Source organism: Lepisosteus platostomus, chromosome 17 (assembly GCF_059453375.1).
Source record: "Lepisosteus platostomus isolate fLepPlt1 chromosome 17, fLepPlt1.hap1, whole genome shotgun sequence".
In the NCBI taxonomy this organism is placed as follows: Eukaryota; Metazoa; Chordata; class Actinopteri; order Semionotiformes; family Lepisosteidae; genus Lepisosteus; species Lepisosteus platostomus.
This window is the reverse complement of record NC_142627.1, coordinates 5,276,008-5,290,704: the sequence shown is the minus strand read 5'-3', so window position 1 is coordinate 5,290,704 and position 14,697 is coordinate 5,276,008. Positions and strand designations below refer to the sequence as shown.

The 14,697-nt window shown below is 44.0% G+C and overlaps 1 protein-coding gene across 2 annotated transcripts in view; it reads left to right on the top strand.

Moving 5' to 3' along the window:
* The first annotated feature begins 495 nt into the window (after positions 1-495).
* Positions 496-14,697, top strand: part of LOC148645959 (inactive phospholipase D5) — a 66,718-nt gene continuing 52,516 nt past the window's right edge. Inside the window, exon 1 of one of the 2 annotated variants that reach the window (XM_088609910.1) lies at positions 496-1,144. In XM_088609910.1, coding sequence (XP_088466036.1) covers positions 977-1,144 — 168 coding nt within the window. In that variant the 5' untranslated portion in view covers positions 496-976. The remainder of the gene's footprint in view (positions 1,145-14,697) is intronic. The other variant, XM_088609912.1, reaches the window with a different exon arrangement.

Below are 14,697 nucleotides of genomic sequence, written 5' to 3'. Positions count from 1 at the left end.
TGAACAAGAGCAGAAGATGGAGGGAGCCGAAAACAAACAGAGGTCTTAATCGAAGTGAGCTTGAGACCAGGTGTGTTTATTCCACATGGCTCCTTCCTGTGCTGGCGTCTTGCTTTCACCAGCCTTGAGGATTTCAGCTGGTAGAAGGGCACGAGTGCATGTATCAATCCATGTGCTTAATATTTAATGACACAAACTAATGATCCTCAATAATTCATGTGTTAAAAGGGGAATGCCTGTGCTATGTGACCCTATTTCAGAAGGAAGGAAACCCTCATTCTGTGCACGTTTGGTGTTGAATTTGATATGCCCAGGTTGGGGGAACTTCTTGTGTCTGCCCGTCTGGTAGGTTTCTCTCCGATATCAGCTGTGAAAGGGAGGGAGTTCTTTTCTGTTCACTGCAGTGCCTTACTGATGGCACTGATCATCATTCCTACTGAGGGAGGGTTTCTCCCTGCATTGTGAAAGAGGACTGTTAAGACAAACAGGCTGGGAGGCTGCCTGCACTTAAGCTCCCACAAATAAATACTTTATCGGGGCCTTTCAGCAGAAACCTTTCAGTATGGTCTGTCTGCTCTTTAACACAAGCTGATGTGAGAGAGCGAGGCAGTGGGATGGGGCTATGCAGTCCACACCTGCCGCAGGAAAGCCCATATTTGACGTGCTGCTCGTCTGTCAGGCAGGCAGTGTGGGATCCTGAAGATTTTGGGCTGGTTCTCTCTTCTCAGCTGCAGCCTTACTGCACCACATCTGCTGTGCATCTTCGGCTGCCCCTCCCACTTGGCTCTACAGAGGAGCCCTGGTCAGCGCTGCCTTAGCTAGCTGCTGCCGCGGCTGCTGTGTCTACATCACAGGCACGGAGCGACAGCGGGCCATGGAGCTGCAGCACTCGCACGGGGGGGCTCGTCTCTGAGGTCCGCGCCTCTGCGCCCCCACCCCGAGGTGCCCGCGCCGCACCAGAGCCTGTCATGACAACATGGAAGGCCGGCTGCCGGCGGAGGGGTTCGAGCAGCTGCGGCTGAAGAGCCGCCCCGAGCTCGCCACGTCCGCCCTCGCCCGGGTGGGCAGCGGCGTGTACAGCACCGTCCAGCAGCAGGACTACTCGGCGAGCGTGTGGCTGAGCAGGAAGGAGCGGCTCGAGCACGTAAGCGGCCTTTCCTCTGTCTCCTTTCCCGCGCGGGCTGAGGGCCGAGCGAGCCGGCGACTCGCAGACCTGCTTGCCTCTCTGCTGCGCTGTGCCTCTGGCAACCACTGGGCAGCGCTGTTCGCCGAGGGGTGCCTTCAGTAGGGTCACAAGTGGTAGTAGCAGAAGAAAGAGGCACAGGTGTATGCAGAGTCCAGTCTGGTTTCAGACATTTCCAGGGACGTAAGAGCATCTTAGAATTTGAGGTCATGCTTTGTCGATACTACTGATGTTTCAGTGGATCTCGGTTTGCTTCCATTTCTGTATTTTCCTGCATGCTCTATTTGCTGAACTCTTTGTCCAGATAGTGTTCTCCTCACATACCTCTGCTCTCATAGTTCACTGTTCTAAATGCATTGTGGATGACAGCATTTTATTTTAAACCTAGAATTGGCTTGATAAATATTTAATAGTCTGAAGAGCAAGGCAGTGTCTTTAAGTTGGAATGACCCTGCAGAGCCGAGCTGACACTGCACTGAGGGTGGTTTGAGACTGAGAATTTAAAGCTTGTCAGCAGATACTCTTGACTTTTTGTAAGGCACTGCAATACTTCTATCACACTTCACACGTGTTCTTCCCAGGGTGTCTTTCTTATGATCTCCAGAATTGTATGAAATAAGACAACTTGAATTCCGTTGTGTTGGCAGCTCAGCTATTCTTGTATTCTAAAGTGTTTTCTTACTGAAAACATACAGCTTCACACTGTTTGAGCTGTGTTCAGACTCACATGTTTGTTGGAAACTATCTGTGTAAATGATCAATATACCTGCTTGTAAATGGGATCGCATCTTTGAGACACCAGCTAGACTCTAGACACTCCTTAAGTGTTATTTCTGCTCTGGTGCTCACAAACAGACACTGCAGACCACAGCAGAAGTGACAATTAGTGTTAAGAGCCAGACTGCTGTCTTGCAGCAGAAATTCTGCACGAAATGTAATTTATTAACTGTAGATGCATTAATGTGATTGTGACATGAACACAAGCAGAGGGACAGTGGCAGTATTTTAAGACGTTTGGAGAGAGGCAGACACAGGAAACAACTGCAGAAGACTTTGAGCCTTAAATCTATTTTACATTCAAGCGTGCTTTCTTAAGGAATCCACTTTCTGCTGAGCAGTGGCTTGTGAGACTTCAGAGAATGAGTCAATGAATTTTAATTATTCAGCACAGGACACGGAAGGTCTGTGGGCTACTTTTTTACAGAAACCTACAGAACCTGGTTTTGAACAGAAGGTGTATGTCCTCTTTAGAGGACACAGCTAGACATGCTTGTATTCTGGGAGGAAAGCTCAGGGGTCTTAGGATAGTTTCTCATCTACAATTCAGCTAGAGTGTCCAATCGTTGTATTAAACATTCAGTCTTTGCCCTTCTGCCACATATGTGGACAGTAGTTTTCAGTTAAATCTTGGTTATTCTGTGTTAATCGATCTTTAGCCCAACTGTGGCCTGTTGCCCTCCTGCCACTTCTATGGTGCCACTCTGACAAGTATCTGTTTGGGATAACCTCAGAAGCCCCCAGTGCTGCTCGATGTGTGTATCTGTCGCCTGGACAGTATCGTGCGCCCTCCAGGTTTTCTTCCCTTTGAGCACCCCCAGACCAGAGTGGAATTTCTCATGGCTCCTCAGCAGACGTGTCCCCTGCAGTGCCAGGTGTGCTCGTCAGTGTTGTATGCAGTGTGCTGTGTGTTTATGCATGCACAACACGATGTGCTTCTGATTAGCTTGCCAGGCTTAACTAGCAAATCTCAAAGTCAATTGTCTGCTTGAGGATAGCTGGTGGTGTAGCAATGACGTAATCCTATTACATTTCCTTTTCATTCATCTTTGAGGCATCTTATTAGAAGGCTTTTTTGTCTGAAATCTTAGTACGGTAATTAAATTCGGCCGCAAGCAGAGCAGAGAGAAGTGTAATCTGTTTCGAAAGAGCAGGGGAATCCATCTGACGTAGTTTAGTAATCCTGTGCGATAGGAAAAGGCAATTGCCGGTTCTTGTTGGAGGAAATTCCATGGTAAACTGGGGGCAGCATGGAGAGTCGAGAGCAGAGTGCCATTGGCTGAAGTCTTCCAGTGTGGGCCTGCAGCCACATCCTTGCCCAGAGCCCTTCAGCCTGATGGCTGAAATGATGCTGCATACTGTATATGGGTTCCAGCATTTACACCGTGTAGATCCCCAAGTAAAGCTGTTTGAAATAGTTTGTGTGCTGATGTATATTGTCATCTGATGATTAAGTATGTGACGAGAGAAAGATGTTTCTAGGCCGGAAAGGTCAGCCAGCATGCAAAGTGTAGGCAGAGCTGCGCGCTATTTAAGGAAGAGCTAGTCCTACAAACCTGGATGGCTGAGCCATGTCAAGACAGATATCTCTGTTTAACAGGGGACAAGCAGAAGGATATAATGGTCCAGGAGGCAAACCACCACAGCAAACCGACTGGAGAGCTGAAAAGCAGGGCGTGACAAGCTGTAGCAGAGCTCACGCAGACTGAGACTGTATTAATCACAAAGAGAGGTCTCTGAGGGGTCCTCACGTTCAATCTTATTTGTAAATCTCCTGTTAAAAATCTGGGGTACACATTTTAAACTTACATGAAAATTATTTTGCCCAAATTGTAATGGAGATGAATAGGTGAAGGGTGAAGTTTCCAGGATAATAAAAGTGGACGATGGTGACTAAGCCAACCTATTCAACATTAATCAGCTCTATGAGGGCATGACATGAAGCACATGGTCTCCAGTGAAGGGAAATGGTTTGGGGGGATTCCTAAATGGATTTGTAGGTTTGGGAGTCTTGATTCACTAACAGTGTCTGGTTTCTGCAGACAGTTATACCCAGATTATTGGAGCAGCTCAAACACAGGAATCTGAGGATACACAAAGACTCGGTGGTTAATTTGTTGTCATGTTGAATTATTGCCTTGAAGATGCAGAGCTTCGGTAATACTGTAGCTTCAGCAGCAGATGATCTTTGAAATCTTTAGGTGAAGTTTATGTAAATTGTGGATTAGAACGGACATAGCTGATGAGGCCGAATCTCTTGAGTCTGCTGATATAAAAAATAAAGCCTAACTGTTGCAGGATGTGCTTGTCATTTCCAGTGACCACATTGGTGCTATGAAACTGTTGGAATGTATTTTATACATGTATGTATGATTCTCTCAGAAGAATGATTTAGCTCTGAAGTGTTTTTTACATACAGTGTATGTACTGAATTTTTGCAAGCTATGTTCAGTTAAAAGCAGATAACATGTTACAAAGAAAGATTACAGCTGAAATGAGACCATTTGGTTCAGCCATCCTGTTTAGTGGTTAGTAGTTAATTGATCCCAGGACCTCATCCAGCTGTTTATTAAGAGAAACCAGGGTATCTGCTTCAGCAAGAAGGCTGGGCAGCTTGTTCCACACCCCCACAACCCTTCACGTAAAGAAGTGCCTCCTATTCTCAGTTTTAAATGCACTTCCATGAAAGCTCCACTTGTGCCTGCTTGTTTGTGTTTTACTGTTGCTTCTGAAGCCCACTGGGTTGACTCTGTTCATGCATTTGAGGGCATTTTCATTAGTGGATATAAGGCACTGATGTTAAAGATGTAATATTAAAATGAGCAGGTATCTCTGCCAATTCTGAGCTTCCTGAATATGCACAAAAATCAATTCTTCTAGCTAATTACATTATTTCAACACAAGCTGGAAGCGTTGCCACTTAAATTCATACTGTAGGTAACTTTTAAAATGAGAATTGTGGAAATATTTAGCAAAAGGCACTTATCTTTTTTCCCTCTGTTGGGTGTATCTGCTGTAGTTGAGACTTCTGTGTGAGGTGAGGTGTTTGGAGATAATCAGTGCAGTTTCATGTGTGTTTCCCAGGCCCCCACCCAAAGCTGCAGCAAGACAATTCTTTCTAATTGTATCCTTTCAAGGAGTATTCATTCGAGGACACAGAAAGTACAGTACGGTTCTGCTTGGCACAGAGCCGCATCTGAATACAGTATCTACAAGCACTTACATTTTCAAGCTTACCCAGGAAAACCCAGCATTCATATAATCACTATGAAATTAACTGTCTGCATCAAAGCTGAAAGCTATAGCACCGCAATATATATAGGAAATGAGTCTCCAAGTGTTTCCCCAGCTGTGTCATGATTTTAACAGTGTACCTGTCTGCCTATGTGGCAAGTGGTACATGGATTGTGCAAATGTAATTTTCATAATTAGGTTAGCTTTGAAACCTGACAGAGTAACTGCAAAAGAACAGGAAATAAGATTTGCTAGAATATCCCATTGCTGAGCTTTATTATGCAGTCCAGGGACATTTTGGGATGCTGTGAACTATAAAACTATATTGCACTGAAATACTTTACTAAAAATTTGTATGCATTACATAGACCTTAATTGTTAGAAATAACGTTTTTTTGAAATCATAGAATCTGTATAATTTTATAGCCTTGGGTGTTGTTTTTAAAACCATTTGCTTGCTTGCAGTTAGAATATTCTTACAGTAATATACATTGAGCATTTTAACCTTTTGATATGGGTTTCAGCATGTAGCGGCTTTCTAAAAATAAAAAAAACATGTTAAAAGATTATGGAATTAATGTCAGTGAGTCATTAATGTCAGTAACGTCATTTGTTTTCTGCATTAGTTTGTTCAGACTTTGCGACTCAGATGATGACTGTTTTACACAGAGAAAGCAGGCCCTGCAGTCTACTTGTCATGTTTCTATCGAAGTTCAACATTGTTGTGGGAACATAGGTACTCCAACACTGGCACCTTCCCTCTCCAGCCCCTGCTGCTTTTTTCCATTTTGATAACCCTTTCTAAGACTCTTTCTAAGTGCATTAGCTGTACGCGTTCACCATTTTGAAGAAGGCATTTTTGAACAGTGCACCTTTGTAATGAATAAACCTGCACTTCTCTCTCATGGAGATGAAGCTCTTGCTGTCCAGGATGAAATCCTGTTTCCCTGACGCTGAAGATGTTCAGCCCCCCAAACGACTGTGACGCTATACTGTAGGATGGTCAGCGGGACACTGGAGAAGGCGAAGGAGCTCTCCAGTCCTCACAGTCCCGATGCGTTAGTGACAGAGTCAGCCCAATGCACTACAGTACTTCCAGATCAATCAGGAAGTAAGGACCCAAGGACATGAAGGACATGAAAGAATTCTGAAGAAACACATTTAGGACTGGGAACAGGAGATTCTTCTTCACACAACAGAATAGACTACTGTACATGCTGTTGAAACCGTTTCCTTAGAATCACTGAAGCTATTTCAGGAAGAGGCCCTCTGGCCAACCTTACAACCAGGATGTCTCGGTGGCTTCATCTTGTAAACCTTTTTTTTACATTCTTATTTTTCGAAGCATTAAAGAGGTGAGAGCTGTGCTTGCTGGAGGATTGCTGAGGCTTTAACAGTCCTGTTCAATGGTCCCAGGGGGATTGCAAAACGCAGGGTTTCCCCCCAATGCGAGCGAGGTGCACCGCGGTCATCAGCCTCTGATGGAGAACTGATAGGCTGCTGCTGCTTCTCCCTAATTAAGCAACGCGTGCAGAGAGCTGCTCCCCTGAGTCACACAGCAGCACGGCTCCGAGATCAATATTCAAATCCAGGATAATTGTTTCTCTGCAGCAGCTTCCTGGAGTGGATTGCTTATTAGAAGAAAGCCCAACGGACAGAGGAAATATTCCAATTAAGGCAGTAACAAAAGTATTTTATTTGTGGAGAAAGAACAAGCTTTTATGGTTTCTTTGTAAGTCTGAATTTCTTCAAATTAAAAATGAGCGCAAAAAAAACCAAACCAGCATTCTGTTGCTGTTGAAATGCTGGTCCCACAACCTGTATGGTACAGCGAGCTGCTCTACTGTAATGCTCTGTGTAACTGAAACAATTTTCTGTACTGATAACTCCCTTCTTTCCGATAGAGCACAATGGATGGGCTTCTAAAATTGAAGCGATGGCTATATAAATATGCAATTGTGAAAGCCACAGCCGAACTGCAAAATAACCCTGTAATGAGGGACTGAAACTGATGGAAGATATTATGGAGCTGTGCGTGCAGGGATAAAGACAGCCTTGATAAAAGAAAATGAGGAGACATTAAGGAAAACCGCTGCATATGATCAATTAGTCAATAAGCTGTTCCATACTGCTGTGCTTTACAATGTTTATGTGCCAAAATCTAGCAGAATGCTAGTACAGTATTATTTTTATACAGTGTTTGTAGGTAAATGGTTGTATGATTTCTCACTGAAGCAGTATGTAGCACAGTAATATTTTATACATATGTAAACAGCATTTTGGCAGCATTTGTATTTACAGTAGTTAAAAGGTTACATGCTGTAAGACCATGAGAAAGGTTTAAAATGAAAAGAGCACATTTGTCACATCTATCCCATTTAGCCATTAGTAGATAAATGATCCAAGAACCAATTCTTTAAAGAAGCAAGGGTATTGATTTTGACAACATGGCTGGGTAGCTTGTTGCCCACTTCCATGACCCCCTAGGTAAAGAAGTGCCATTTTTGGCCATTTTTTATTTAAGAAAAGCTCAGAAACCTCCCTCACTAGTTTTGGGAATTCTGCATTGTGCAGAACATATGAAAAAGGAAATGCATATTATGGCCAGTAGGTGTCAATAGATGTCAGCTACCCCGTTGAACCATGGTACTTGGGAATGTGAGTGAAATGATGAAACGTGCTGTGACACATTAGCACATGGCTTGACAAGTAACCTCTCTCATGACAACCAAATACAGTGCACCTGCAGCGCCTCAATATGAGCTCTGCTTAACTGCTCTCTACCAAACTGTGGTGCACAAACATGCCACGTACGCACCTTTATTTCCCTTGGTAATCCTATTGACATTAAAATCTGTCTTGCAAGAGAGACCCGGTCAAGCAGAGCCGCAGCAAGAGCAGAACAGCTCCAGCGCATCCTGACAGGACAGCACAGGGAGCCTCAGTTCAGCCAGAGATGCACATGCATACTAACCACAACTGATTCAGAGCAGCCAGGTGTAAATGACCCCTACTGCTTGGCCTCATCAATATTCAGAAATACATTCCGTATCAAATTCAGAAAGTGATGACAATGTAGGAGCACTGTACAGACCTAGCTTTACAGGATTTTAAAGATCGTTCCAAGACAGAGAGGTGAATGTCTAGATTTTTGGCTGACCTCCCTGTGAACAGGCGTTGCGGTATAGCTCCTGCATGTGGTGAGCTGAGGTGGCTGGCTCTGTGAGCATCATGGCACAGTTGCTAAAAGTAAGGAGACAGTGTGGCAGCTGGGTGGTTCCATTCCCTTTTTGATCCTTTTCAGGGGTTTGTTTATTCACCAGAAACAACAAATGAAGGAGAAGCTATGTATGAAAAAAGAGCGTATGCAAAATCAGATCGGGAATCAATTATCCTGAAATGAAAAACACCGTTAATTACATGTTAAAACCATGTTTACGTGTTTTATCTTTCATTATTAAACATATATTTATACATATATATGCTATGGACCTGTCACTATGCCAGAAGCAGTAGGTTTTTATGCAGAGTAGTACCAGTAACAGGCATTTCCATCCTGGCCAGTTTTTTATTGTTTTCATTTCCTCACAGAAGCAGTCGGATTGCCACTCACACAACACATTAGCACTCTGACTTATTTAATCAATCTCAAATGTGTTCAAGCCTCCACTCTCCACACTGGTGCTACAGATCCTTGGTGCTCAGGCACACACAACTGCATCTGACAGTGAATTAACCTTCCCCGTGTTTTTAAAACTTTCATTTCTCTTTTTCTTAAGGCCATTAATGAGCAGATAATGAACCAGGCTCATTATCCTTAATTACATACATTTGTGTTAATAAGTCATTGTTGCCTGAAGGTGCTGTATTGCCTCATGGCATTAAATAAATTCCCTAGAGCACAGCCTGATTTTGTTTTTGTTTCTAACCAATGTGAAAAGTAGAGGAATTAAATCCACCACACAGATCCTCTGCCACACTGAAAGTTCTTCATTTATATTGTTCCAGAGTGATTTGCTCCGGCTCTTGAGGTTAAAAAGCTTTTGACATGAGTTACAGCACATGAGCTCTCACCCAGGGTCCTGTCAGGGATACCCCTACAGCTCACATGACACATTAATATGGCTTTAGTGGAAATTAATCAGTTCCAACATACTTCTTTACCCCAGTGTACTTCTCTACTGTCAGCCTGGGTGCTCATGTGGATTACTATCTACTAATGTAACTTGAAAAACACTGAGCGCCTGCTTTAAATGTAGTTACCTAACCTAAAGGTGGGTGGTATCATTTTATAATATACAGTATATTGATATAATACTCTATAATATTATATTAGAGGGAAAGCATTTAGATGGAGAATTTGTGTATTGTAAGATGCTGTTCTTGAAGGAATCATGTTTTCCATGTTAATTCAATGCTGCTTTAATTTTTTATACAGCTGTCACCCAGTGTCATCAATGGATGGACAGGGAGAAGTAGGTCACAGTGTCGCCACCACTAAGCAAACACTTTTTTCACCCTGTCTTTTATGGCGGAGCGCCGACCTTGGCTGTGAATTGCCTTACTGCTCATCCTTTGAAATGCAGCACAGACCTTCTTTTCAGTCTGTTAATGTGCCTTTAATGCAGGGATCCCCAGCCCTGCAGCCCTAATCCAGCAGTGTTTGTAGGTCACCACTAAATCACCAATTTCTGAAGATATGCAACAATGCCATTGTCATCATTTGAATGGGATTTGTTAAATTAAGTAATTTGGAGATAATTTAAAACTAAATCCAAGTACTCTTCTGCCCTTAATAACAAGAGCACCCCTGTACTAACTGGACTGGGGCTCTCCAGTATCTGGGCTGGGGATCCCCTGTACTAACTGGACTGGGGCTCCCCAGAACCAGGGCTGGGGATCCCCTGTACTGACTGGACTGGGGCTCTCCAGGACCAGGGTTGGAGACAGCTTTGTCAGATATCCCAACTGTGAAAAATTGATTTCGGGGTGGGGGTTGGGTCAACCCTCCCTTGAAAACTTGCAAACTGCCTTGAAAAAAAATCACAGCTATATAATTAAATAATGATAGATACTATAATATATGCAATACACTATAAATATATAGATACTATAACTCACCAGTCCAGTTGAATAATCTCACTTTCTTTGCAAACATTCGTTGTACAGAGACGCGGCTTGTTTAGCAGATCTCAGCAGATTCTCCGATGGCTGAAGGTCATATTATATCATTAAATAATTTGCTGATGATTTCTTTATTTGGACCTGTAGTGTCGCCAACAGAAAAAGTTGGGAGCGGGGGCGATTTCCGGGAGATTATGGACTCCCTGCGGGAGTCAGGGAGGAGACGCTGATTTCCGGGAGACTTGAGATGTCTGCTCTTCTAAATGGACTGGGGCTCTCCAGTATCAGGGCTAGGGACCTCTATACTAACTGGACTGGGGCTCTCCAGTATCAGGGCTAGGGACCTCTATACTAACTGGACTGGGGCTCTCCAGTATCAGGGCTAGGGACCACTATACTAACTGGACTGGGGCTCTCCAGTATCAGGGCTAGGGACCTCTATACTAACTGGACTGGGGCTCTCGAGTATCAGGGCTAGGGACCTCTATACTAACTGGACTGGGGCTCTCCAGTATCAGGGCTAGGGACCACTATACTAACTGGACTGGGGCTCTCCAGTATCAGGGCTAGGGACCTCTATACTAACTGGACTGGGGCTCTCGAGTATCAGGGCTAGGGACCACTATACTAACAGGACTGGGGCTCTCCAGTATCAGGGCTAGGGACCACTATACTAACAGGACTGGGGCTCTCCAGGACCAGGATTGGAGACCTCTGTTTGAACCAGCACATTCCTGATTCTGTGCCTGATCTGGAGGGAGAACAGTCTCTCTGTGTTTGTAATGTTCATACTGTTGCACTTAACTATACTTCACTCTGGTCGATGTATACTATAGTACACATGTATTAATTACCTGTTCACTTTTTTGTTTGTGGTTACTTTTTAAAAATTGCCAGTATGCTTTGTTTCCAACAATATTGCAAGGATAAATTGGATCTGCTGTCATGCTGAGGTGACTTTTCTAATCGATTCTTATCCTGCAATTTATTCCTGAAACAGTTTGATGACTGTGAATGACTTTTCACTGCCTTCAAAATAATAACCCACTAAATCTTTACTGCTGACAGTATCATTATTGGATTTCTGTAGGAAAATGGTGAGGTTATTCTGGTATATTACATTTTTTTGACAAGTGCCAGATCAATTTTTGATTTATATTTTGAAGTTTATGGGGGCTGTCCCAAAAGATTGTGGAACATCCAGTAGCACCTTCAAACCATCTATGCCATCTATACCTCTCCTCCTGTTTCCTGTGAGAGAGCTCTGAGTTTACAAATTCATCTTTGAAACATTTTCAAAACGTGTGATGAAAGAAGGGGGTTATTGAAAATAGTATACCCCACCAGTCGTGTGCTCAACACATCAGAAATAATCCAAAGAGATATTGCCTATTTGTAACATATTGTTCTACTAAAATTGCTGTACTTTCAAATTTGAGAAGTTTAAAAGTTTTAACTTAGGATTGTAAAAATATGGTTTTTCACCACACCTCCTCCTAACCTCTGAAACCTGCCTCTCCTTTATAGTCTCTCTTCTAATCCTTCACTTGGTTGCAGGACAGTCTGGATTTTCAAGCCCACATAAAACACAGTGTTACAAATGTCCTTTTTGTGCTGTTTTATTGAAAACTAAATGATCTCTTTGAACAGGAAATCCACGTCCCTGAACGTGTCGATGTCTCATGTGTTAAAAAATCCCCATGCCTCATGTGACGAGTCTGTCACTCCAGAAATCCACTGTCTGGGTCTGGTGGGATACTGACGGTAGTGCAAGCTGATATCACAGGACTCCTGGGTGTCCCGAAGCTCTTCCTGTCAGTGAGTGGAGCAGGATATTCCCTCCATACCTTCAGAGACTTGTTCAATCGATGAGAAGGGCCAGGACTGTGTGTCACACACAGTAATAATTTATAGAAACTGCACTCTGATCTGGTCCCAATGAAGGTGGAGTCACTGGTGACCAATATTTGTTAAAAATGTATGAAACACTGTCAGCCAAGGTCAAAATTTTTTGATGACTTTTTAGGTTCTTTGTTTTGGGGCCAGCCCTGTGAAGTTTAGACTTTTAGTGTCCTCTGACAGTGGGCATTACTCTTCCTCCACGCAGGCTAGCTGGGGTTCTGCTGGAGAGATGGAAAGAGTAATGGTCTTTGACTTCATTTAAAGAGAAATCACCTTTACTATCAGGTATCTGTCCTTCTGTTTCTGAAGGTTTCTGCTGTATGGCTTAGTTGGAGTAAAGTGACCAGCGTTTTTCTGCTTGTGTGCTGATGAGCTGGGAGTTTGGAGGTAAGGTTAGGGTTAAGGTCTAGAGTCAGGGTGAAGGCTATGGTGATGTTAGGGTTCTAGGGTTAAGCTAAGAGTAGGACAGACATATGGTAAAACTGGATGAAAGATCAAATCTATTTCTCCTGTGCATAAAAACACAACTGATTAAATTGCTTTGACCCAGTAATACGAGCTAAGTGGGGGTGGAATGTAGGGCTCTTGAGGTCAGCGATGAATGGATTCTGTTGCATCAGTAAAGTTACTTATTCCTTGTCACAGCAATTTGCGATTCTCCTGGAAGTGCAGGGTGCAAGGTGGGACCACATACTGGATAGGATGCCAGTACGTAGTTTAGAACACATACTAGGACAATTTAGAGACGTCAGTTAATCCAGACAGCACACAAGGAGAACAAGCAAACTCCACACAGGTGGTGCGCCAGTCCAGAATCAAATTAATGACTGCAGTGCTGTGAGGTTGAAGTGTTAACTGCCGCATCAAAGCTTTTCTTATAGACATGTATAAGTCCTGTGAGTATGTCTCGCTTTATTGTGGCTGTATGGCCCTGCTTCTTCTTTGGCCTTATGCTGCCTGTCACATCTGCTGCTAATAGGAATCCCTCACTCAAACAGTCTCACCCCAATCAATCACCAGCTGGAGGCAAGCCCCTCAAACGTCGCTGATCTACCCTTCTTCCAATCAGAGCGCCTCACTTGCTAACACACCCTCCACTTCCAAACCTCCTGAAGCCTTCTCCGTTTCACTGAGCATCGCTCGGGATTGTTAGCTTCTCCGGAACTTCTTGCCTTGCTTGGATAAACCTTTGGATCTTGCTTTCGGACATTCGAACCGGGAACTCACCTTCGAGCTTGACCTCGCGCTTTGGATTTGTCTGCCTTTCTCCTTTCTCCGGTGCTATCGAACCCGGAATTCGCCCCCGACTACGTTTGCCTGCTTGATGTTTTGGGATCACCTGAAATCTCTCCTGACTCGGCTCCCCAGCTTCGCACAGGGTCCTTCCTTCGAACAGCAACGCGCCGTGTTACACTGCCTGAGGCAGATGGATATTTGGCCACGATCTCTGCTTCGTGCTGATATAGAGCAGTGTCGGTGAGATCCTGCTGGACTGTTCCCGTGCTCTTCCAGGCCCTCCATGCTTCCTCTCTCCTGTTCCGATGGATTTTGCTGCTGGCTCCATCGGTCTATCATTTGGCGTTCTGGACATGTGCCCAGCCTGTGAATGTAATTTCTTTCTCTGATAGCTTGCTTCCTGGCAGGTGACCAGTTCTCCTTCTCATCTCCTCGTTAGTGATCTTATCAATCCCTTTGATTCATTGGTTGTCTTGGAGACATGACATCTTCTTTTTGGTCTATTTGGTGTGTGTACGAAGCAAGCATCCGGAGATCTCCATGTGACTTTCCTCTCTAGATGTGAATGAATTTCATTCCTTCTACCTTGACATTGTTTATGGTACGGCACTGCAGTAGACATTTAACCTTATTGTTTCTTTTCCCTGTTCTGTATTTCCCTATTGCTCACTGCCATCCTTCATTGCCTGTTCCCACCTTTGCATTTCAATCTCCCTTTATGATTAACATGTCATGCTTTGTGTTGTTACCGTCTTGCAACATTGCATGAAAAACTGCCAGTGTCTTCATCGGTTGCTTGCTCTGCTTGGCTGTAGCATTGGAGGGTGGTTATTTTGGCATCTTCCATTTGAAATCTAGCAGTGATTGGCCTTTCATTGATTGGGTGCCACTGTGTTAAGGATGTGTTAAGGCGTGCTGCAACAGCAGATCTCGGTGGAAGAGGTGGTAGAGGTACGTGTGACGAGTACTGTCAGGGTTCAAACACAGCCACTCACAGACACCTGTGGCTACAAAGCAACACAGCAACGTCCCCTAGACTACAGAGGACCATGCTGCAGAAAAGACCAGTTCAGTTCTGTCCAGAATTAGTGCAGGTGGCTTCTAGAACAAGCTCAGTGCCGCATCATCTCTGTAAGGTGAAGTAACTATTATTGTATGCATTTCTCTAAAGGGGAACCTTGCACAATTACTATCCCCTGCCACCAAGTGGGCAGTCAGTCAACAGTTCACCTCTCAAGACG